General features: G+C 37.9%; 1 protein-coding gene across 1 annotated transcript in view; it reads left to right on the top strand.

Annotated features, from left to right (window-relative positions):
- WIF1 (Wnt inhibitory factor 1) overlaps positions 1-26,304 on the top strand; it is a 71,261-nt gene that overhangs the window by 24,822 nt on the left and 20,135 nt on the right. The window contains exons 3-4 of the mRNA XM_019640513.1: positions 16,862-16,970; positions 25,854-25,994. Of these exons, the coding sequence (XP_019496058.1) occupies positions 16,862-16,970; positions 25,854-25,994 (250 nt within the window). The remainder of the gene's footprint in view (positions 1-16,861; positions 16,971-25,853; positions 25,995-26,304) is intronic.

Raw genomic sequence — 26,304 nt, 5'->3', positions numbered from 1 at the left:
GTTATCCTCTTTCTTTTATCTTTTCTTTTTCTTTTTTTTAAAGATTTTTATTAGGGAATTGGGGGAGGGGAACAGCCGTTGGGGAATTGGGGAAGGGGAACAGACAAGTTGCTGTCCTTTTGTTCTTCAGTCTAGTTGTGGAGGACATCACTTCACTAGCTCCTGTTGGTATTATCATTGCGCTCTTCCCAGCTGAGGCAGTCGCTCGCTGGCCACTGGATGGTCGCTCACAACAGCACTTGGCAGCTCACACCAGCTGCCAGCCACTCACAGTAGCTTATGGCAGCCCACTGCAGCTCCACTGCAGCCTACGCTGTTGCCGGCAACTCACAGCAGCCCAGCTCCAGGTCAAGCTGTTGTTCACCATCTTAGCTGTAGAAGGCGCAGTGTCACTGGCCCTCATGTGGGATCTGAACCAGGGCCCTACTGCACAGAGCTGGCATCCCAAGCCAACTCTTAACCAACGTGCCACACGGCCGGCCCTTCACTGATATATTTTTTAAAGCACACAAGCCATGCAATTAACTAAAAAGTTACTGGCTTTGATTAAATTGCTTTACACACATGAGTGTCTATTGGATTCGGGGGTGTGGGGGAGGTGGGGATTGTTTATCCTTTTAAGCTTTCCCCAAATCCTGCCCATTAGGTACCCATACCCTTGCTTAGGGACCTGAAGAGTTCAAGGCAGACAGTAGCTGTGAAAAGTTTCATAGCCTTTTAAGAAAGTTCAACGGCTATGTTTGGGGAAGAGATATATGTAGTATGCAAGGCTGCTAGCTAGCTAATACAGAGATTGTAACATATGGAATTCATAAAGGTCCAATTACAGGACCGTCACTGTTTGCCATGGTTTTAACTTATGTAAGTTATTGATTATACTTTCATGAGATCATAATCAAAAGGTTATTCTTTGGTAATGGTGTGTTAGAAGAGCTTTATCCTGAACTTCAAAGCTGTCCTCTGAGCCCCAAGAACAAAGGCTTCAAAGTTTGAACCAGGGGCAGAATCAGTCTGTAGGAGTGAACCATGTTCCAGACCGTCCAGGAGCTGAAGCAACCATCCACGTGCGTGAACTTTCTCTCATCACATCCGATCAACAGTCATTGCTAAAAGATGACAGTTGATTCAGCTTGAATGTGCCTTTTTTTTTTAATGAATCAGCCTAACTGTGGTGTCTGCTCACATCTGCCCCATAACCATTTATTTGAACTATAAAGTACTGTCATTCACTATGCTCTTGGAAGAGTGATTATCGTTAACTAGGTTTGCGTTTAGGAAGGGGGAATTGCAAGTACTTAAGCATTTATAGGAAATAATCCTTAGACATGAGAAAACTGATATGTAATATAGAATGAAAAGGTAATAAAGGAAAGTTCATATTTGTCCTATTCTGTCATGTTTTAAGTGGGCAAAATAGAGAGACTGTGAGGTTGGCTAACATTACAATGGAAAATATGCTGGCACCTCTTTGGCTTTTAAAATCCTAATATAGGATCTGTGGGTTTAAAACTGTTCTAGCAAATCAGCAAAATGCCACCACATATAATCACATAAAGCAATCTTTACTCTCTCTCACAACAACCCCTGCAGACCTATTATGTGAGCTACTCTCTCCCTGGGTCTTTGGATGAATCCTCAGGCAGATCCTGGAACTTCTTTAGTCAGCTGGAGATAATAAAATATCCTCTGATTGCTTTAGTGCTAAGATTATTCTCATTTCAGTAATTGAAATATCCACTTCTGTGTAATAGTTAAAATTCTGAACTTTATTCATTGTTAAAACTGCTCCCTTTCCTCAGCTGTGGCCTGGAAGGGACCATGGTTGCCTCTTATCACTAGACTACCTCCTGCTCCTTCAGGGCTAGAAGGCTGGTGTGCAGGTAAGAAGCATGGAAAAGAGAGATGAGATAAGAGGGAGGGCTTTGAGGTCACCTAAAGTGTCTAACTCTGGCCCCAGAGGATGTTAAGAGCTGACTTGTTATTATGGGCGCTTTCCTGGGTTCCTCCACTGGGAGCGCCTGACCCATTGTCTGGGACAGGGCAGTGCTCCCCTCTGGCTGGCGCCCCAACACTCGTTCTGCCTCGCTGGTCTTTGCTATTTCCTGATTGTTCCATTATAGTCACCATCCCGCCTGAGGTGTTTGGCACTAACTATTCCTTCTGCTGGGGCACTTTTGCCCCAGATATTTGTCCAATTATTTACAAGTTTTCTCACACTCGTCTTCACCTATTCGTATTGATATAGAAGCTTTTCTGACAAAGACAACAGTATTTTTAAAAAATCAGTACTGGTTTCAGTCAGTAGGATTTATTGCTCATATAATACAGTGTTAGGCAAGGTGAGAGCTCCAAAAGCCTTAGTCCCTGTCTTTGAGAAACTCTGATGTATCTATAAAAGATAACTTTTATTTTTTAATTTTTTTTTTTAGCTGAGCCATCCTGCCACCTGTTGGCAGCTCAGCGGCAGCTCAGCTTGGGCGGGAATCGAACCGCTGTTGCTCAGAGCTCAAACCCTTGAGTGAGCTCTTAGCCAACTGAGCCACTCAGCCGGCCCAAAAGATAACTTTTAAAAACCCTCACAACTTCTAAAAATTATTCCCTAATACAATCAAATGCCCAGTTAGTGTTTAAATTTCCAACTATCTTTCATAAATGTCATACATTTTTAAAACGTCTATTTGAATGAGAATCCAGATAAGGTCCACACATCGTGATTGGTTTGATGTCTTTTAGGTCTCTTTTAATCTATAGGTTTCCCATCCATCTCTCTCTCTCTCTTTTTTTTTTTATTCCTTGAAATTTTTGTTGAAGAGACTGGGCTTTTGGCCTATAGAGTTTCTCATGGCCTGGATTTTACTGATTACATCTTTGTGGGATAGTTTTACTTCTTCTTCTTCTTCTTCTTCTTCTTCTTATTATTATTATTATTATCATTATTATTATCATTATTAAATTTTACTTGTTCTTTTATCCTCTAATAGTTCAATAAGACATTTCTAATTTGTTTTAATGCTAAAGAAATAAGGTAATTGCAAATTGTTAACCTCAATTGTAAAATCACATCTGCAATAAGCAGAAAGGAAAAGATTTTTTAGACTATTTTGCAGCCACTTCTCTTTTTCTGAACTCTTCTCCCTGTACCTGTAACACATGGCTGATGTCATTCAGGACTGTGAGAACCCCCTTGATCACTCCCCTCTAGCCCCAGATACCCAGAAATCCCCACTTCTTTCTACCTTGAGTTCTCCCACTGTATAGAAATTCTGCTGTCACCAACTGGGGTGCCACCAATAAGTGTGGGTATTCACTTGTGTGTTGATCCTGTTGATAATTACTACCATTTATTGAACTATGTACCAACATTTGCTACCTGCTTTATACATACTATTTTAATCCTTGCAACAATGCTATAAAGTAGGTGCTGACCTCCCTTCAGTTCCTCAAGCTTGCCAAGGTCCTGTCAGAGCTTATGCACCTGATCTTTCTTCTGGTGAAAATGTTGCCCCCTTTCAACTGTTTAACTGATGCTCATTAAACAGATCTCAGTTCTGGCTTTCTTTCTTAGGCAAGCCTTTTTTGACCCCCAAGCTAAGTCAAATTACATATTCTCAAGGCACCATTTACTTCTCCTCTGAAGCACTTGATCACAGTCTTAATTTTTTAAGTATTTGATTAATAATCAACTCCCAGCCTAAAAGCTTCACAAGGACCAATACAAGATCTGTTTTTACTCCTCATTAGCCCTGTAGGCATATACCATGCCTGCTGTCTGACACACTCAATACGTAAGTGTTGAATGAATAAGAGTCCAAGATTTTGCCCATAATTCATGGCCACATTATCTCCCATTTCCTGCTGACTTGTGATTGGGATCCCATTGTTTACCTCTCTCAATCAAGGCTTCACACATATACTTGGGTTTGTTTCATTTAATGTCAGAAATTTCATGATTTGGAATGGACATGGTAAGACATGATTTACCTATTTTTTTTTATATGACTAACTTGACTTAAGGCTTGTTTTCATTTTTTATAAACAGTTTTTGAGCCACAAAGAATATGTGAGTCACTGGGGATTCAAATAAGAATAAAGTCCCTTCCATAGAGGAGAGCTTAATGGGGGAGACAGGTAAATATTGGGTTGTCGGAAAAGTCATGACGCATTTTTGCAACAAAAAACATAGAAAAAATACGTCATGACTTTTCCGACAACCCAATAGATTGTTACCATAAGTACAATAGTAAAGATAAGGGAAAGTATAGGAAAGAAGCCTCTGAAGTGGGAAAGTTTTACCAAAGAGGTCACATTTCACCTGAGCCTGGAGAGGAAAGCCAAATTTTGCTTGGAGGGAATAGACATTCCAGGTGTAGAGTGAGGAGCAGGGTTCATGAGAGAGCATGGCAGCTTGGTGGACTCAAAGCTTGCTATGGCTGGATCAAACACTTGCAAGGGAAGACATGAGAGAAGAGGCTGGTAGGCCGAGCAGATATAAAGCTGTAGCTAAACTCTTCTTTGTGATTAGAAACTATTAATGGTTTTAAGTGGGAGCAGTGATATGGTCCAGGTGGCATTTAGGAAGACTGGTTTAAATTGGACGGGAGAAATCTCGAGGTCATGAGTTAACAGGGAGATAGTTTAGGGGACAATTACAGAAGCATGGGTGAGAAATATCTGAATTTTGGTAATAACAGTAAGAAGGAAAAGAGGAGAATAGATTTGAGAAATCAGTGAGAGTTTGTGAAGATGGCTGGTGAAAGAAAAGTTAATCTAGAAAGATTGCCAAGCTTATATCTTGGACGATCAGGTATATAGTGCTTGCTATCTATAGAAAGATGAGTAAACAGGTTCATTAGGAAGATAGTGAGTTTGGTTAAAACATGTCAAATTCAAGGGGAGATGTCTGGTAGACAGTTGTAGATAGGAATCTAGAGCTCAGAAAAAGGGTGAAAATGGGAGCTAAAAACTGAGAGGTCACTGAAATGTACATGTAAATTGAAGTTACGGACACAGATAAGATACTCCAAAAACAGAGTAGAAGCAAGAAGAACAGATCAGAAATCGTTTCCTGGAAACATCAACATTTAAGGCAGTGGTTCTTAACTGTTTTTTGAGTCATAGACTCCTTTAAGAATGTGATGAAGGCTAAGATCTGTTCTCCCCAGAAAAAAATAGTCATATACATAGGAACACAAAAGCTATGGATTCTCTAAGGGTGCATGGATCCACATTCATAATTCTTTGTAAGGGTGCAGTTATATAGAGAGAAGCACATGAAGGTCATTAAAGAAAGACTGATGAGAGAAAGAAAAGGAAAACTCAAAGAGACTGTTGCCATATATAGGTCAGAAAAGAAAAAGAAAGAGAAGTTGGTTGTAATAAAATATTTCAGAGCATACAGGAGAGGCTAAGATGTAATCATGCTCAATGGATTTAACAACTTGGAGGTCATCAGTGACCTTTTATGGAAACATTTTAATAGTAATGGGGCAAAAGCCATACTGTAGTGAGCTGACAATGGATGGGCAAGAAAACTGAGTCCATGAGTATATGCTCCCCTGGAAGCATTGTAACGCTGGGAGGGAAGAAAGATAGCCTGGTAGAGGCAGCATTGTGTTCTTAACTTTTTTATTACATTAATATATACGAGTATATGGGAAGATGACATTATTTATGGAGCCAATCTCAGAAAATATGAGAAGGTAGCAGGATTGAATGTGGATGTGGCCTCTTTGTAGGTGGATGGAGAAAAAGCTGAGAGAATTCTCATGTAGAAATCTCTGTTCTCTTTGTGGATAAGATGTTGTTATCGGTTGAGTGAAGATAGCAGAAATGGGGCAGAGGACTTTGGGGAATCTATGAAATTGGTGCAGGAGAAGGGAGAGACTAGTGATATTTAAAAGAGTTGCTCAGGGGTATTAAGGGGCAATTGAAGTTGTCCATATAGATTTAGCCAGTCCTCAGATTATAGATTTTCATCATCAGTGTTCTCCAGGGAATTGCTCAGCTCTGCCTCAGTTTCTCTTTTTCTTAAAGAGTATGAATGGTGCATGTATGAGTAACAATTTTAAAATAACAAATACCTAGAGGAGCTTAGAAGACTAAAAAGGCTAATTGTGCTATATGTTATAGGCAATGGCTTTTTCTGAAGTATTAAAAAAAAATTATAGTGAGGAGACTCAAGATGGCAGAGTACATAAACACTCTGCCTGCTTCCTTCTGTGCACACATTAAAATTACAACTAAATTACAGAGCAGTCAACCTGAAGAACCATCTGAAATCTAGCTGAACAGAAGTTCTATAACTAAGGATGTAAAGAAGAAGCCATGTTGAGACTGGAGGGGCAGAGACATGGAATGGGGTGGCCCCACACCTCCGAGTGGAGGATGAAAATTGGGAGGGATATCTCAGCCAGGGAGAATCCCCCTGGAGAAGGACCCTAGCCCCACTTTAGGGTCCCAGCCCAGAGTACTGGTGCCGGGAAGAGGAGCCCCCACAGCATCTGGCTGTGAAAAACAGTGGGGGTCCCAACCATTTGGGAGGGACAGAAGGCTGCGGAAAACCCAGATGTCCTCTTAAATGGCCCGCACACAGACTCACTTGCTCGCAGGCACTCACTCACCTTGGGCTCCAACAGAGGGATGGTGTCAGATGAGGGGTGTGTCAGAGGCATACAGGACTGGGGTGTGTGGCTTTGAGGTGAGGGCTGGAGGACAGCCGCCATTTTCTCTGTGTGGCATCCTCCACTTGTGAAGCCTGCAGGCAGCCACCATTTTTAATGTGTTGAGCCCTCCCCGTATGCTTACGGCCAAATCTGAATCTGATTGGCTGGGTGAGCTCCGGGGTTCTGCCCTGCTGACTCACTGAGACCCTGCCCCACCCAATTCTTTCAACATCGGAAGCACTTTCTCCTCAAGCAGCCATCCCCATCCACGTTGCACTCTTTCTTGGAAAACTATCAGAGTCCGAAGCCCCAGGCAGGGCAGTGACTGGCCTGCGTGTGCTCTGAGACTTTTGCTGAGTAGCTCCAGGCTCAGCACTGACACCAAACTAGGATCTACATTAACCTGGTGAACACAGCTTTTCTCACTTAAATGAGACGCTGCCTCACCCAACTTGCTAATTGCACGAGGCTTTATCAGTGGCTGAACCTTAAGGGAGCCAGCAGGTGGCAGCAGGCCTTGAGTTGTCCTGGCTTTTTGCAGAGCTACCCCAGGCCTGGTACTGGTGGCAGATGTCTTGGTTCACAGTGTTTCCTCTCCCATGAGCCTCCAGGTTTAGCACAGGGAACCAAAAACCTCAGATCACTTTGTAGCTCCTACCAGGTAGTCCCCAGCTGGTCACAGGCAGTTGGTGACCTGTGCCTACACTGGAGCCCCTCCCAAGAGGCCGCAGAACCAACATACCTGGAGGTTGGCTTCAGACCACAACAGAGCACCACCCATGAACCCCACAAGTGGCACACACAAAGGGCAGCCTCAACAGGCACCAGAGCTTGCTGGGGCGATCCCACTCAGTGAGGTAAGCCTCCCACATAAGCAGCCCGTAAGCTGTGGATGTGGCCAAACTCCACAGCCAATCAGCCTGAAGGTCAATTCCACCCACTGACATGCCAATAACAATCAAGGCTCAACTATAACAGGAGGGCATACACAACCCACACAAGGGACATTCCTGGAGCACCTGGAGTAGGTGGCCAGGGAAATTGTGCCAGGACCCCACAGGGCACCTACTACATAATGCCACCCAGCCAAGATGTCATATTGTATGTTAGCTATATTTTTAATAAAAATCTTTAAAAAATTATGATGATTATTATTTGAATCTTCTGCTGGTAAGACTTGTTCCCTAAATTTTTTACTTTAAAAATCTGTAACTATGAAGTTACAGTCTTTTTTATTTTAATTTTTAGCTCTTAGATATGAACAGAACCACTGTTCACTGGAGGATATCATTTAACATAGTATTCTGATATATGAAATTACAATTATATGAACAAAGAATCAAAGTAATTTAATGCATTTTTCAAAACAAAGTTAAGGGGAAAAGTGTTGTTGTTGTTGTTGGTTTTTATCAAAAAAGTAAGTTAATACTGTCCATGTGGATTCAATAAAAAAAATTATTAAAGAATTTCAGAAAACTATCTGAAGCTAAAACTAAGAAAAATATGACTTAATGTTAAATATTTTGAAAGCCACCACTGAGAGTATTTCCTGACATTTCTAAGTCAGTTAAAAATTTTCACTCACTTTTTATCAACAGAATGAAATATGTATATACCCCTAGAAATAACTACACATTATAAAGAACTCTGAAAGCAATGGGGCATTAATTTTGCCTCTTTTGAGCTATATATATGTACTACCCAAAATTTATTTGTACATTTAATAAATGTCATCTGTTTTTAAAAATGTGATGTGCTGAAATATACTGCCATGTGACTTGCATGAAGGGGAACAAGGAGATGAGATACTGATAAAAAAATAAACGTACTACATGAGATGTAAGAGTAATTGCTCAGTTTTTAAATTACAGTAATATCTTGGTTTGCGAGCATAATTTGTTCTGGAAACAAACTACTTGTATTGCAGGACATTGCTCATTTACCACGTTAAAATGTATTAGAAATGTTTGTTCATCTTGCAGAACACTCGCAAACCACGTTACTTGCAATCCAAGGTTTTACTGTATTATTAAAGAAATAGCTCTTAGCACATTCTTTTTTATCCCCATATACATGGATACCCACTGACTGTTTCTGAAGCTTTAAGAAAAGAAATATTCAAATATAAATCTTGAGATGAAGAGAAAAAATAGAAGTATTCCTTTCCCTTTTTCAGAACTGAAATCATCTTCTGTCTCCTCGAGAACACCTGCATTCATACCACTGCTTTATTGGCCCTCTCATATTCTCCAATAATTACTGCCTTTGTATCTAGGAGAAACTTAGAGCCCTGCTCTCCACATCCTCCAAACTGTTTTGGTTTTTTTCCATACCTTCTGTTTGGATTGTCCCTGGTCCCCAAAGTGCTAGCCGTACCACAAACCGTAAAGAAGGTTTTTTTTCCCCTCAGTCCCCAATCTTACTCCACCCAGTATTGCCCAGTACTGTCCTTCTTCTCTGTGCCCCATTTTTAGGTTGCCATTGACCCATAACTTTGTAAATGCTTGAATGAGGGCAGGTTTACTGTGAGGAGGAGGCACCCATCCCAGGCAGCTTTAGGCATAATGGGGTATGCAGCTTTCAAAAGCCCCACTGCTGCCTACATTGCCCTTCCCATGGGAAATTTTGGCAATCTGGTGAAAGCAATGCACTGAACAGGACTGCATTTTGTTCTGAGCCTGCTTTGTCTTTATACAGATATCCCTTTTTTCGGTCCTTATAAGAACTTTAAAAAACAAACAAACAAACAAAAAAACCTTTCCATTCCTCAATGCATTGCTTTTCTATTTCCTTGTGACCACTCCCTCAAAATTAAAAAAAAACAAAAAACCGTAGCTTTGAGTTTTACCTAATACAAAATAGCAAATATAGCACTCTGTTGCATTGCTGTCATATCTTTAGGAATCTTAAAACAGAGTGACTAGTCAGTGATTTGTCTGATATCCCAGTCTGTTTCTGGTTTGCATGAGCAATGGTGATTCCAAAGTGTAGGAGGAAAAAAAATGGAAAATGTCTTAGATATTTCAGGTTTATGTGAAGTCAAACTGTGTGATCTCCTGCCAGTTTTAGTTTACAAAACTCTTGTGGTCCTGGATGTGTTTACTTGGACTTTAAGTTTTAATATTACCATTATATTCCAATAACTTCACTCCCTCAACCCAGCCCTCTGACTGTGGTCTAGTCTAGTATATATAAAAATGATTACTGGAACAGAAGAATGAGGCTGACTGAGATTCTCTCTTTAAGCAATGCTCATTTAGTGTCAATCTAAGCCAAGACCTGTGAAATAATTAATTTACTACTCTGCAAGAGAAAGTATTTTCCTTTTTGTTTCTGAAACAAGTTCTCTTTATAGCCAGTTTCAAAAAAGTCATTGTTGATATTTCACAGTTTCTTAGTGACATTGCAATTACACATTGTGGTTTACAGAAGGCAAACTTTATATGAATTTATGCAATTTTGCCAAACTTAGAAACTTTTAAAAGTGTATAAATTACATAGAATTACAATTATATGTAACTTAGAGAAGGAGACTCAAGTGGGAAATATGAACCCGAAGAGCGTTGGACAAAGTCATGTTTCAGAACTGGACTTTGTTTATACTGTCTGCTTACATTCTTTCTGGGGGCCTCATTGCCAAGGCTTTGTCTCGGAACAAGCACAAAACAGTTACAAACTACACACAGATTGGCTGGATATCAAATGTCAATGTTTATTTGATTGTTCTTTCCCCCCGCCCCAAATGTTCTCTATTCTCTATGTATGCTGTGGTGACTGGCCACACAGCAAAGTAAAAGAGAATCTTTTGACCCATGAAAGTAATTTAGGAATTGCCAACACAGAAAAGCTGCTGCCTGTCAGTGGAATCAGAGGCTTATGCCATTTCACCACAACAATGTGTTCAGGAATGACCTGACTTATGCATCTGGATGCTTCTCTGTAGATCATTCATTCTTTCAGCAAATATTTATGAAATACCTTGCTTGTGCACAATGCTAAATGAGTCTCCAATAGAGTGTTGGGGAAAAAAATGCAGTCCCATCCTTAACCACAAAGAATTCAAATGTTAGCTCAGTTGGTTAGAGCACAGTGCTCATAACACCAAGGCTGCCAGTTCGGTCCTCACATGGGCCACTGTGATGTGCCCTCCACAACTAGATTGAAACAATTACTTGACTTGGACCTGACAGGTCCTGGAAAAACACACTGTTAACCAATTATAAAAAGAAAATTCAAATGTGTATGAAGATACATGACTTACACATGTGAAATGGTTAATAATAATAATACGTGGTGGCATTTGTTTAAGGGCCAAACTGATTTAAGTCTTATTACTAGTCACAACAGGGTGAAAACACTAATTGAGTTTCAGAAGAGGACCCCTGTCGAAGAGTAGTCGAAAGTAGTAAAAAATAAAGGAAACGTGGAGCCAGACTAGAGAACACTTACAGGCTAAAGGCCTTATCTTGGAAGTAAGGGGAGACAGGAAAGCATTGTGACATGGCAAAAGTGATGTTTTAATTAGACATATTGGTTTGTATTATGGCATATATATTAAAGAGGAGGGCAAAAAGGATATTTCAGAAAATGTTATAATAATGCCAACAGGGAAATAAAGGCTGGGTTAGGCTGGAAATTGTGGGAATGAAAGGAAGGGACAGAATCAAAAGATATTATAAAATGAGAAAGGATAAGATTTTGGTGTCTGGCTATCAGGAGATGAGGTAGAGGCAAGAAACAATAACAACTCTGAGGTTCAGTACCATTGTTATGGGACAAATGATAATACTGTTGACAGATACAAAGAAATCAGGTGGGAAGCTGGTTTGGGAAGATAATGAATTAGGCTCCATGCTCTCAAGTTTGGCCATGAGGCAGTGTGAATGGTTCTGGTTGAGCATCACTGCTGAAAGGAAATAGTTCCATCTGTGAGAGTGCATGAATTTTATGACAGAATATATAGAGAAAAGAGCTGAGGCCCGAGCTTTAGTGATTTTCTATGGTCATGAGCCTAGAGGAGGAGAGTTCATGAGGAAATGCAGGAAAACCGAGGCATGGGAGGAGAAGAAGCAGAGTGTCCCAGAATCCAAGGATAACGAGTTTTGAGTTTAAAGGATGAAATTTTGCAGAGAGGTGACAAGAAGAATGCCGAGGCAGAATGTGAGCTCTGGCAATTTCTGGTCTAGACATTCAGGCGTCAGATTATTTTAAGCGTTGGGCATGCTTATTTAACATTGAACTATTTTTCTTTCTTGGTCATTTTAGTAGATTTCTTCTTGCCCTTCACATGCAGTGTAGGAGCTATTATATATCCCTTTAGTAATTGTCATGCTTTGTGCCCTGCTAATCTGGACACACTTCTAGGCTATAAAAATAGTAGGTTGTTGTGAGAATTATGAACAGTGACTGGAGTATAATAAACATTCAACAAAAATTATTTGTAAATTTTCCTACCTTTTGTATGTTTTGTGTTTCTAAGCCGCCTGAAATTTTCTTTGGGACAAAGATGATACCTTTATTGTTTTCATGTTCTCCCATGGGCATTTGGGTCAGCATCAGGATACATGAAGTTAAAAGAGGTTTGAGAGCCTCTGAGAGCCTTCATGGTTTTATGAAGAACCCTTGATTCTTAACTCAGAGGTTCCTGCAATTATTGTGCTTATTAGATTAAGTATACACCATAAACCCAGAACTTCAAAGGTGGGAAAGAAATAGTGGATTTTCTCCATCCCTCCCAATGGTTAATGCAATTCTCTGCTTCCTTTCTCCATATCTACCCCAAAAAAGAGTGTCAGTTGAAGGCCTCCTGACTTGTCCCATTTTGCTGTTTTAAATGATATCTTCATCACTTCTGGAAAGAACAACCCAAATATTCAGCCAAGTGTCTTAGAAGCAAATTAGATGGCCTCCAACACTCCTTTCTTGATAATATTTGTGTCTTTTATTCTTCTCCATGAAAGGAAAATTTACTGCGTGGCAAACAAGGCCAGCACGATTTTTTAGCAATTTAATTTAGAAGTGAATTCTTCTCCTGAATAAACCCATTCTTTGTTTGAATACAAGGCAATCTTTCATGTGTTTCCCAAATAGTCACCCTCCTTGCCTCTGTCTGAGTTTCCATTAGTGTCATTTAATGCAACAAACTGTACTTTTTCCTAACAGAGTTTTCATGCTCTCCAATATGCCACTTCCCTATTACAATTCATGCTCTGAGTTCCTTTTATCCAAGTAATAAATCTACAATCTGTGAAACTTGTTCCCAAACTTTAAGGCTAGCTCTCTGTTCTCTTTGGCAGAGAATTTAGGTTTTCTTTGCCCTAAAATAAGTTTTTCCAGTAGAGAGGTTTGGGACTAAATATATTTATTATATTGTGAATAAAGTAAAAACAGAATGTCCTGTCTCGAAGTTAGAATGTGACATTACAAATCTATCGCTTATCTCATCAGCCATTTTCTATGATTTTGAAGGAAATATTTAAGTTTTTAAGTTAAATAAGGAATATATTTTGTCTCTACCTCCTGGTGATGATTATTTATAGAAATATTTATATGGTATTGGTGGTTTTGGTAGATCTCTTTATAATGACGAAGTGAAACTGAAAGAAGTCAGTGTCAAGATCAGAGACAAAGGGTTGGGCAATTTCCAAGTGGTTTTCAAGTTGGAATTTTTAATAAGGCAGTGAAAACAATACATGAACAAACACATTTAAAAAAATATACCAAGTATGAAGAAAATTGTATACTTCAGAGATTATAGAAACATTATCATCTTCACCAAGAAAGACAAACAAAGTTGACTCTGGCAACTGCCTTTGGCTGATAAGATCCAAGAAAGAATCTGTTTTGACCCATTCTTGACTTGTGATACATACAGTCTTAGAACTGTGGTAGAAAAACCATGATGTTTACTGATTCTCAAACAAATCAAAGGGACATCTTATAACCTCGATAGCGTGAAATTTGTTGTTGATAAGATGAAAGTTTGGGCTGTCCAGAGAAGTCCATTAAGCCTAGATGCATCATGTTGAGCAGTCATGCCAATGCTAATTATAAACTCTCTGATACTGAATATAATGCATTCCATGCTTTCCAGCCTACTTTCTGTGGCCATACCCAAAAGTAACAACAGGAGACCCAAATGCTTTATGAAGTTGTATCTGAATTCTGAGTGAATTTCTTTCAGGTCCACATTCTTTGAACATCATCAAAAGTTTTGGGAGGAGACATTCAGAAGCCAGTTTAATACTGAGTGTTGGTTTCTTGAAGCACACTTTCAAGGGGACATGCAAGAGTTTTAAATGAAATTGTTACTTGAGTACAGCCACACTAAATAGAAGTCTGAGAAGAATATTACATCTATGATCAGAGAATTATACCAATAGAGCCAGTGATTATCAGCCGCCACTCAGAATAGAAAGCAGGGTACACGATTAATGTTTGTCTTTAAATAAATGCATTTATTTCAGTATGAAAGATATGGAAGTACATGTAGAAAATTTGGAAAGGAGAGAAAAGGGAAAAAAATGAGTTACCATCAATCTTATGCAATCATTGTTTTAATCTTGGTGTCTAGTTTTTTTTCTTGGTGTCTAGTCATCCTTTTTCTTACTAATACAAAAAATAATTTTTAAAACTTAGTGAAATTATATTAGTTTTTATAAATGTAATTTTAAATATACCACCAATATAAATGTAGATTTAATTTATAATGTGATATAATTATGGATATAATTATGGAGCATAAAATGATAACTTATTAGAGGGTATTAGAAGCAATATAGCCACTAAAATGTTTTATTTTCACAGTGTTTGCACTCTATCCACTCAATTCTTTTCCATCATTATATGTACCGTTAATACATATGTTTAGAATAAGCCTTGGCACATGATATGTACACATGGGTGTTTGTTGTGTCATTGTCACTAGTTGCTATTACTGTAGTTGGTAATATAAATAACCCAAAAGCTATTAATTATGAGCACATCCAGCACTCAATTTTTTCATAATGCCAACTAAAATATGTTTTGGAACAAAATATTAAATGATAAATATTGTCTAGTAAAGTGTAGAGGGTAGTGCAGCTGGGAGAAGTCATTTAAAGCACCAGGATTTGTGAAAAGCTATCTTAAGTAGTAGTCCACTTTTAATAGTCCTTGGTTTCCCTTAAGGGACAGAAATAATGTTCTCTTTTTCATGCTACAATGGCATAGTTGACTCTTTTAGGGAGGACACCTCTCACAGTGGCCCACGCAGGGATGGAACCAGCAACCTTGGTGTCATCAGCACCACGCTCTCACCAACTGAGCCAACCATTCACCCCAATGTTCTTTTTTTTTGAAGGAAGTCATTCCAAATTGAATTACCTTTCCTGACAATACTCCTTTCGTGAGACTTGCAGTTTTCTGCTTCCCTTAGACAGGGTAGCAATTGGCTGTCTTATGGCCCTTTATCCTTAGAGCCCTCCTAGTGAAATTTTATAATTCACAAAACTATGTTACCCTCCTAGAGAACCCTTCACAGTGGTCTTCTAGAACCACTGCTGCAACTCAAAGAGGGGCTGCAGTGGGATTTTGGTCAAAGAAGGTGCTCCTTTTGGCCTAGTGAAACCAGGAAGTATTCTTCAACTCACTGCAAGTGTAGACAATGTCCCCATAGCAGCTGAGACCATGGCTTTTGCATTATCATTCTCATATGAAGTCCTTAAAGCCTAATACATTTGATACTGTCATTTAAAGCAGAAAGTTGTGTGAATGTCTACTGTGTATCTCTTAATAACTTCTATGTTGGAAAATAAATTTTATACTGCATATAAGAAAGGCCATATATTTTCTTAACCTCTTTCTAGCCTATGTTTATATAATTAATCTCATTAATTAACCCATCCAAATTCTGGCTATTTCTACAGATAACTGCAGAACCAATCAACTTGTCTAACTCTCATTTTAACATCTGCATTATTTATTGATTGTTCTTTATTCCCAAGTAAGAACACATTGTTTTTATTCTCAACTTGTTTTATTGTTTTAAATACTTGCATCATTTTATAATATATTTATTAAGAGCAATGGCTAATATTCAGTGGTGACGTGGCTTCTTTATATCTTCAGTTATAGGACTTCTGTTCAGCTAGTCTTCAGATAGTTCTCCAGGTTGCTTGTTCTATACTTTAGTTGTAATTTTAATGTGGTCACAGGAGGAGGCAAGCACAGTGTTTACCTATTTCACCATCTTGACTAGAACTCCCATTCCAAACATTTCTAATAACCCAGTTAAGAATCAGAACTCAGGCCGGCCAAGTGGCTCAGTTGGTTAAGAGCTCGCTCAAGAGTTTGAGCTCTGAGCAACAGCGGTTCATTTCCCAGCCCGAGCTGAGCAGCCGCTGAGCTGCCAACAGGTGGCAGGATGGCTCAGCTTAAAAAAAAAAAAAAAGAAAAAGAAAAAGAAAAAACAAAAGAATCAGAACTAAAGCTCTAGAGTGAGATTATGCATCATTACTTTCAGTATGTCATGGGCGTTTAAGTAGCAGGAACCATTTTCTCAGAGACTTAGTGGGAAAATGAAACTGTTTACAATGTAATGTTTTATGGCTCATTGTCATATTATGGTGGTGAATTTTGCATTTTTAGGCTTTTCTTTTCATAATTAAATTAGGCCTTAAATATAAGGCTTTCAAAGGGAATGAGACTGAAAAATAAATGTTAACAGCAGGATCATTAAGTTTTGGACTTTAATATCTTCTTTTGCCCATAGATTGCTGCTTTAATTAGTCCTTATTTATTACAGCTTTCCAAATGCTGATCAAAAGACTCATTTCAGACTTGAAAAGAATTAAAGACTTACCAAGAAGCTGAGATGGATTTTCTAAGGGCGAGCTGATGATTGTTTTGACATCCCTTGTTTCCTTAAGAGCATTTTTTCTCAATCCTTTTAAGAGACAGCAACTAAATAATATCATTTTAGCTAAAAGGCTCCTTGTGGGTATTTTGGATAAATGTTATTAATGTTTTTAAAGGATCACTTCTCGCCAAACAGAGAGTCTAATTCTAGGGCTTTAAAACCCAGAAGGGTGAGTTATGCCTACACAACATTTTAGACGTTGCATGCTCCAGATTTCCCATCAAAGGGATGATGAGGTTAAAACTGCCTTCTCACCCTCGATGGTTTCCATGATACTGACTGTCAATGCCTTTTGTTGTAGGCAGAATACTTCTATGAATTCCTGTCCTTGCGCTCCCTGGATAAAGGCATCATGGCAGATCCAACCGTCAATGTCCCTCTGCTGGGAACAGTGCCTCACAAGGCATCAGGTGGGTGGTCTTTGCCTCAGAGAAGGGTTTACACTGAAAATGTAATGGTGATGGGAATAATATTTAAGATCCAGATGTCACCCAGTAGAGGGATTATGGAATATTTTTCTGAAGAGATTGTTTGATTTTAGAGCAGCTCAGTTGTTATGTCCTTAATATCCTTTAGGCAAAAAATTAGGATGGGATTGAAGAAATTGCAGTTTCATAATTTCCTAAAAACTCTAGGTAGCCCCAGTTCATATAATTCCAGATTAAAAAAAGAAAGTCGTCAGGTGTGATATATCTGGCCAGTGAGTGTGGATTAATGTAGTACACATACGAAAATGTGGCAAAGACACAAAATAAATGATTGGGAGCAAATAGGATAAGTCAAGAAAAACTTCCCAAAAGTGAGCATTGTACAGTAGTCCCCCTTTATCTGCAGTTTCACTTTCAGTTACCACTGGACAATTATGGTCTGAAAATATTAAATGGAAAATTCCAGAAATAAGCAATTCATAACTTTTACATTGTGCGCCATTCTGAGTAGCATGATGAAATTTTGCACTTTCTCCTCTGTCCAGCCTGGGATGAAAGTCATCCCTTTGTCCAGTGTCTCCACAGTGTACATGCTGCCCACCAGTCTCAGTTATCAGATTGTCTATCGCAGTGCTTGTGTTCAAGTCATCCTTATTTTACTCAATAATGGCCCCAAAGTGCAAGAGTAGTGATGCTGGTCACCTGGCTATGCCAAAGAGAAGCCATAAAGCACATTAAGATATTTTGAGAGAGACCACATTCACATAACTTTTATTACAGTATATTATTATAATTGTCCTATTTTATAGTAGTTATGGTTAATCTCTTATTGTGTCTAATTTACAAATTAAACTATCATAGGTATGTGGAAAAAACATAGTATGTATAGAGCTTGGTACAGGCGTCCACTCAGGATCTTGGAACATATCCCTCACAGATAAGGGGGGACTACTGTATTGAATAGGAATTTTCCGTATAAAAAAGTGGAAGAAAGGGGTTTAGTCTTTCAGATCTAATCATCCTTCTTTGCTAAGAAAATAATAGTATGTTATATTTAGTTAGAGCTTTTCAGTTTACAAAGCACCCACTCATGTGTTATCTAATTTGAGTTCTGGGAAGGAATCAAGGCCAGAATTACAGCTCCATTTTACAAATTAGAAAATTAAGGCTTACGATGTTTAACTGACTTTCTCCAAGGCACATATTTGCAATAAGCAGTGGAGCTGAGTGAGACTGGAGCCCAGGTGTTACGACTTTTAGAAAAACAGAGATCACTTATGTTAACATGTTCAAATATTTCCATCTAGTCTTTTCTCTATGAACATACATTTTTTTCATAATTGTGATAAAATTATATATTTGGTTTTGCATCATGACTTTTTTTTGCTTTTAACATTTTAACATCAGCATTTTCTTGTGCCATAGATTTTTCCAAAAATGGTTTTTAGTGCTCTTACAATATTCTGTTTTATGAACATACCATAATTTACTTACCCATTCCTTCATTGTTACTTATCCTGTTTTCAGGGTTTGAATCTAGAAATCTCACAATATACATCTTTTTAAGTAATGGATGGTCAGTGGGCAGGAATCCTCTTTGTCTTATTCACCACAATTGCCAACACAGGACCCAACACAGGGCAGGCATTCAGAAAATACTTGGGGATTAATGGGTGTGCAAGATCTGGGTGCTCATCTCATTATTTTGGTAAAACAGATTCTCAGAAGTAGAATTATTGTGTCAAAGGATATGAACTAGGAACTTTTTAAAAGGCTTTTATAGCAAATTGCCAAAATGCCAATTACTTTCCACAAAGCTCGGGCCCATTTGTACCCTGGCTAGCAGTGTGGGAGAGTGCCTGGCTTACTGTAACCTCATCAGCAAGGGTTATTAATCACGTTAACTAGTTTGCTGACTTAAAAAGTGACAGGTGGTTTCTCGGTGTTATTTTAATTTGATTTTTAAAATTCCTGTCTTGTTTCTATGTAAAACGCCTGTATACCATGCTCATTTTTTTTATTGAAATAATAGTGTTCTTATTGATTTGCCAAGCTCACTATAAAGTATATACTCTGAATTGCAATTCTTTTCAATTTATTATTTGTATATTTTTTGAGGGGGTGGAATTTGAAGGGACTTTAAAATTCTATGTGGTCAAACCTCTTTTCTTTTGTGATTTTTTTCCTATTCCTTTTATGCTTGGAAATTAATTGCTATTCCAGAGAATAGTTAAGTGATAACTTGCACATGCTTTTAGTGTTGTATAAAAATTTATTTTGGTACAGTATGAGGTAAGGGTCTAACCTGAATTATTTTTCTGAGTCATCAACTTTTCCAATGTGAAAGGTTGAATTAATTCAAGAGAGCTTTCTGTGTGTTCTAATACTGAAATTATTTGTAGTTTTATATTTTAAAATAATGGATAGCATAACCTTGCCTCCTTTTTTTTTTTTTTTAGTAATCTTGTTCTTCTAGAGGGACATCGGGAGAATTTTGTCAGGTGTCAAATGAAAATCTCAATAGGAACTAATTTAAATCTATGAAATCATCAGGAAATCAGGCACCCTTACAAAGTCCATTTTCAGTTTGCAGTCATCTACTACTTCCAATGGATATGTATCGCCACTACCAGTGCTGTAAGAGCTGGGGACTAAATAAGCACAAAGTTTTTCTATTTTCCTGGCATAAGCGCCAGTTTGGACACAAACAGGAAGAGTGAATTTGTGTTTCTCTTGGGTCATCCCAGTGCTGCAGATATGACTAGTAGTCCTCTCAAGAGGGTCTGCTTCCAATCTGGATAGGTTCAAGGTTCTAGGAAACTCATGTGAAGTGAGGCCTGGGGTACTGGAGATTCATTGGCCTACAATTTGTAGCCCCAAGGATATGGATACTCCAATTCCAGAGACATGGACATCCCAATCCCACTCTGATGGCATTGCTGGGCAGACAAGAAGGACACTCTGAACACTAAGTTCTTGGAATATGGCCATGTCACATGTCTCATGTCATGTTCCTTTTTAGTCAAAGATAATTTTACATAAAATTTTTCTTGATCAGATATATTTTTTTAAAGAGTCAGGAAAATAAAACAAATAAATAACGTGTCTCTCAGTTTCCATTTTATTTTGTGGAATTTTTTTCCTTTGTCTTTTTCTGATTATTAAACAAATATAAGCTCATTGTAGCCAATTAAAATGCATAATTAAATTAATTGCACAGTTATACCTGCTCAACTTCCAATAAGTCTTGACTTTTGGGATTTCTAATTTAATGCTTGTATCTTAAATCTTCCCAGTTTTATTTACTTTTTGTGTGTAGAAAAAAAAAAGCTTACTGAAATTCTACTTCTTAGGATATTGAAACAATGAGATTCTAAACATATGTGAGAATACTTTAATAGATCATGTTTAAATACATCATTTTCTAATAATTTAGAATCTTTATAAGTAATAAAATTTAGAGAAAAAAATGGATGATACTTTGAACAAGGAAACGTGAAAAACAATAAGCCTTCTGAGACCAGATGAATTGTGCACGTGCGTACACACACACACACACACACACACACACACACAGAGTTGTCCACACACAGTTGTACATCCTGTATGTACAACTCTACCCCCACACAAATAGATTTTTGGAGGCAGATGTAGGATTTGTTTGCAAAAAAAAAAAAAATGCAGGTGGAAGAAGTTTATGGGAGTTTTCACCCATTGCAGTGCAGTTATTCATTAGCCTCATTAGTTCAGTCCCCACAGTAGGAGAAGTGAGGGTACCTTGAATTATTAAAAAATAACCGAATCAGTATGTCTTAGCTCCTAAGCATCCAGGTAGTGTTCATTATTCCACTGGTCTATTTTATACCCCCAAGCTGCTAAGCTGTTCTTTCATCCCACAGATTCCTATATGCCTAAACATTGCATGAAAAAAGAAAACTCTTGATCTTTAACAGTTATGAAGTGCCTGCCTTCTGGCATCCGAAGAGAACAAAAACAGGAAATACAAACTGCAGGGTGGTTCAGTAAAATCACTTAGTTGGATAACAAAAAACATAAAGTTTCCATAAAGCCAAGGCTTTGCCTCTTTGAACACTCTGACTCTGTCATACAGTGAAACCAACAAAGCAGTGGTGTTTCTCAACCGAGACTGTCAGGAATCCAATGTCTAGAAATTTTTAAATAGGTACTCATGCTGGAAGGACCTTCTTCTTGGGGACCCAGTCCTTAGCATAAAGTGAAGCCCAGAGTAGGTGCTCAGTAGTTGGTGAGAGATTGAATGGCTGTCTGCACAGCTTGGAGCATGGATGACTCTGTGTAGAATGATTTATAAGCATGTGGCAGTTTAAAATCACGTGGTGTTGGTGCTGAGGATGAGCACTGGCCCGCCTTTGTCACATCTTTCTTTGTGAGGGCAGTGGCTCGCATGACCAGAGACTGAAACTATATAAGCGCCATGCCCATCTCAGTGTGGAAGAGGTATTTAATCAGAACACGTTTTATCAAGGAACGTATCTGATTAATCTATATATGACTATGTTTCTGTACAATCAGTGTGTACTTGAAAGCAATGAGAACTATGTTCAATCTGCTTTAGTTTTTCTGAGTTGTTTTAATTTACCTTGGTTTTGATAGTACAACCTGAAATACATGGGATTTTACAGCATCTAGCTTTTGGTAAAAGTGGCTCTCTACTAATACGCTCATTGTTGCAAACACACAACTTAACTTCTACATTTCTATTCCTCCTTGGAAGTAGAGAGTTTATGCTTTTTCTGTTTTCAATGTCTCTTATCTTTTGTGTGTGTGTTTCTGCTAATACTACTAATATTTTATTCTCTATCTCTCCCACTGTCTATGGTGAATTTTTGTCTTCCTTGTATGTGACTGTGCATGTGTGTGTATGTGCAAGTGTATACCTGCATGTGTAAGTATATGAGTGTGTCTCCCGTCAGGTGTATCTTTGATTCTATGAGTGCCTAAATTGTAACAGATAATATACTAGGTGCTGAGATTACAAAAACACATAAGCTATGGTCCTTGCCCTTAAAAATCTCATCCTTAGCAAAAGATGCAGAATCATAATTAAATCATTATATCATAATGCAATCATATAGAGGTGTTTGTGAAATATATAAGGGAAGTGATATAGGCAGGGGATGTTAGGGAAGGCTACAGAGAGCAAGTGCTGTTTAATTTTCATCTTGAAAGGTAAGTGGGAGGATACCAGACAGAAAAGAGGAAAAAGAACATTCCAAGCAGGGGAATGGGTGTGCAGAGTCAGGGCACCGTGGACATGCGCCACATGTCTGGGGACTGAAAGGAACCTAGTCTGGGCAAAGCACAGGTTTCCCAAAAGCCAGTTATTGAATATGAGGCTAACATACACACCACTCACAAAAATTAACTCAAAATGGATTAAAGACTTAAGTGTACATCCTGAAACCATGAAACTCCTGGAAGAAAACACAGGAATAAAGCTCCCTGACATGGGTCTTGGTAATGATTTTTTGGATGTGACACCTAAAGCACAAACAATAAAATAAAAAATAGAACATGAGACTAATCAAACTCAAAAGCTTTTGCAAAAGAAATGATCACCAAAGTGAAAAAAGAAAACCTATGGAATTGGAAAAAATATTTGTAAACCATATATCTGGTTAGGGTTAATATCCAAAGTATATAAAGAACCAATATAAATCAATAGCAAAGAGAAAATTATTTAAAAATGGGCGAAGGACCTGAGTAGACATGTCTCCAAAGAAGATATATGAAAGGTCATTAGGTAAGTGAAAAGGTGCTCAACATCGCTAGTCATTAGGTAAACTCCTCTTAGAATACATATTATCAAAAGGCAAGAGATAACAAATGCTGGTGAGGATGTGGAGAAAAGGGAACCCTTGTGCACTGTTGGTGGGAATGTAAATTGGTACAGCCACAATGGAAAACAGTATTGAGGTTCCTCAAAAAATTAAAAATATAACTACCATATGATCCAGCAACTTGATTTCTGGGAATATATCCAAAGGAAATGAAAATGCTAACTCAGATATCTGCAGCATTATTTACAATAGCCAAGCCATAGCAACAACCTAAGTGTCTATCAATGGATGAATGGATATTTTTCTAAATTTTTAAATGATTAAAATATTTTACTATCACAAAATGTCTTCAGAAAAAATCACTGAAACATAAGCACCAAAAAGGGCAGGGTTTCTATTTGCTTTCTTCACTAAAGTATCCCTAGGGTTTACAAAAGTGACTGGCACACAGTAAACACTCAATAAATATTTATTGAATGGATGAACTCTTTGTATTTTGATTCAAATTTGTATTTAACTATTTAAAGTGAAAAATTCATCTTGAAAACCTTAAAGAAAGATATTTATGGTATGTTTTTCTCATTGAACTTTCTATTGGATTTTGCATCTTTGTTTCTTCCCTGGGATTGTTCAGAGCCAAGTTTTTTAGAACCACAGGCCAGGAAACTCTGTGCATCTCTTTACTTTCTCTGACTTAGAGGCCATGTTAACAAATCACAGACTTTACGTGAGCACTCCAAACCCTCTAAAAGCACCCCTGATGACACGAGTATGTGAATATGTATTAATAATTTAACCAGATTTGTAAATGGTTTGTTTTTAAATTTATTGGGGTGATATTGGTTATATAGGTTTCAAGTGTACATTTATATAAAACATCATCTACATATTGTGTGTTCACCACCCAGAGTCTGTTCTCCTTCCATCACCATTTATTTGACCCCTTTTTCCCTCTCCTACCATTCCCCTCCCTCCTTACCCTCTGGTAACCACTAAATTGTCATCTGTGTGTACGAGTTTTTGTTTCGTTTGCTTGTCTTGTTCCTTTGTTGCTTTTTGTTTTATATTCCACATATGAGTGAAGTCATATGGTTATTGACTTTTTCTGCTTTTACCACATCTGAAAATATGGATTGAACTAGTAACTGTTCTTAACTGAATTTCCCATACATATAATAAGACATTTTTTTATATTTTAGCATTCAAGTTATGTTTTAAAATTTGACAATGCTGATAAGTTTACTTGAAGAGTTTACTTACAAACACCTTCTTTCATACCAAGATTCTGAAAGCTAAAATAAAACTAAAGTGCCACTTAAAAAGAATTAGGTGGGCTGCAAAGTAGAGGCTGGATAAGGTTGAGGAAAAAGGAAAATAATAGTTTGGATGATGACATGTGGTGAGTAAGATTCTAAAGTTCTACCTTTAAGTACCGTTTCAGGTTCTTCCATCTTTTCATGCCTCAGGGCAATTATTGGCCCACCCATCATGCAAAATATTCATGAGACAGATGAATAAAATTTTATAACAATTAAATGAAAATGAATTAGGAGAGTTAAGTGAAAGAAATTATTTGTCAGCTCCTTTGCTTCCTTCTCAAAGGGAAATCCCTACAATGAATTTTTATGTTTTGTAAATTGTTATTTTCATATATAAGATTTCATGAAACCAAGGCTTTCAATGGGGACAATTTTACTTTGGAACTTCAGACGCAATTTTGGTTTTCTCTCTCTTTTTAGTTCAGTTAAAATATGTGTATATTCTTTTCATTATTTAATTATTTGCAATGTACACATCTTAAGATTCAGGAGAGCTGGAAATTCATGTTATTTTGAGACTGGCACAGTAATGAACACTGACAATGCCAAAACCTCAAGAGGGGTGTTTTGGTTGCCAGAGCACGTTAAGAAGGAAGATTGTGTGACTTGTGTACAATGCCTTATGGAAAAGAGCAGACCCATTTCCAGCTCATTTTTTTTTCTCTTATAAACCTAGGGGAAAGGTTTATGAAAACTCTAACAGGAAAGGATTTTTCTTGGCTTACTATGATTTTTCCAAACTTGGCAGTAACCGTAACTTGCCATACAGAAAATAAAACAAAATGTCATATGTTTACCTATTAGCAATTTTCTTTCTATTTGTAAAGAAGAACTAAAGTCGTGTGGATCAGCTAGGTCAGTCTTTTCCAGTGGATATGTTATGATAATACAGTGGATTTTAGAAATTTACATAATCAGTCTCCCAGCCAATGACTTGAGCCAATTTCTACCCAATGACTTCTGGGTATTCCACAATTGGTGGCCTCACCCTCTCTGTACAGCAACATCGTGGTTCCCACTCTTTGTTTAGTCAACACCTGCACACCCCAAGTGATCATTAGTAGCACAAAAAAGAAGTATTCCCTCTTTAGGAACTTAAATCATTAGATATATGCCTAGCATGAAATTATTACATCACACAAAACTCTCTTCTGGATCCCCAAGATAACACTTCTTAATATTAGCAAACAGCCTGGGAAAATATTAACTTCATTAACTCATTCCAATGACTGGAGTCTAGCCTGAGTTATAGAATACTTCCAAAGAAGGTATTTCATCATTTTCAAGCAAACAGAGTAAAAATAAACCAGTGGGGTATTGCTTAGAGGGCTTTATTTAGTGGACTCTAAAATGTTGATTTTTAGCTGTTTTTTGGAGGCTGGTGAAGGTGCCCACAGTTTCTTCCCCTAATTAATCTATGCTGCCTATTTGCACCTTTAATTTTCAGAGAAAATCTTTTCAAGATAGTACAAGCTCAGACTACAAACAAAATATCCCCAATTCCATGTTGGTAGGATGCAAATTCATGGGGGTCATTCATTCTTTCTCTACCCAGCATGATGTACAAGTTCTATGGAGAACACCCACATGATCCAATACACTACCTGCTCCAATGTCAGATGATGGAATGTGAATATTGGTGCTTTGTTCTTTATCTCTCTTACCAAGATTTCTGTAAAACTGGAATCAACTAGATAAACTGTTTCTTTATATTTTCTTTTCTTTAGTTGTTCAAGTTGGTTTCCCATGTCTTGGAAAACAAGACGGAGTGGCAGCATTTGAAGTGAATGTGATTGTAATGAATTCTGAAGGCAACACCATCCTACAGACACCTCAAAATGCTATCTTCTTTAAAACGTGTCAACAAGGTAATCAGTAATGCTGATTCGAGAGAAATCTCATAAGGCTTCCAGGTGTGATTTGGGTCAAAATTTTTAGATGGGTGGATAGATAGGTTACTAGGTAGGTAGGTTAAGTGTTTGTATAATTGTAATCACATCAATGGGAGAAGAGGGTGATAAACACAGGGCCCAGTAACAGTACGAAGACAGACTTTCTCAGCTTTGACCCCACTCACAATTTTAAGAACGCTAATACCGCCTTCAAAATGTCCTCTCTTCTCCTTCTCTTCTTCCTCTCCTCTAACACAAACTTTGGGAGTCCCCAGGGGTATCTAAC

This window comes from Hipposideros armiger, unplaced genomic scaffold (assembly GCF_001890085.2).
Source record: "Hipposideros armiger isolate ML-2016 unplaced genomic scaffold, ASM189008v1 scaffold_51, whole genome shotgun sequence".
Taxonomy (NCBI): domain Eukaryota; kingdom Metazoa; phylum Chordata; class Mammalia; order Chiroptera; family Hipposideridae; genus Hipposideros; species Hipposideros armiger.
This window is presented reverse-complemented; position numbering and strand designations above follow the sequence as displayed.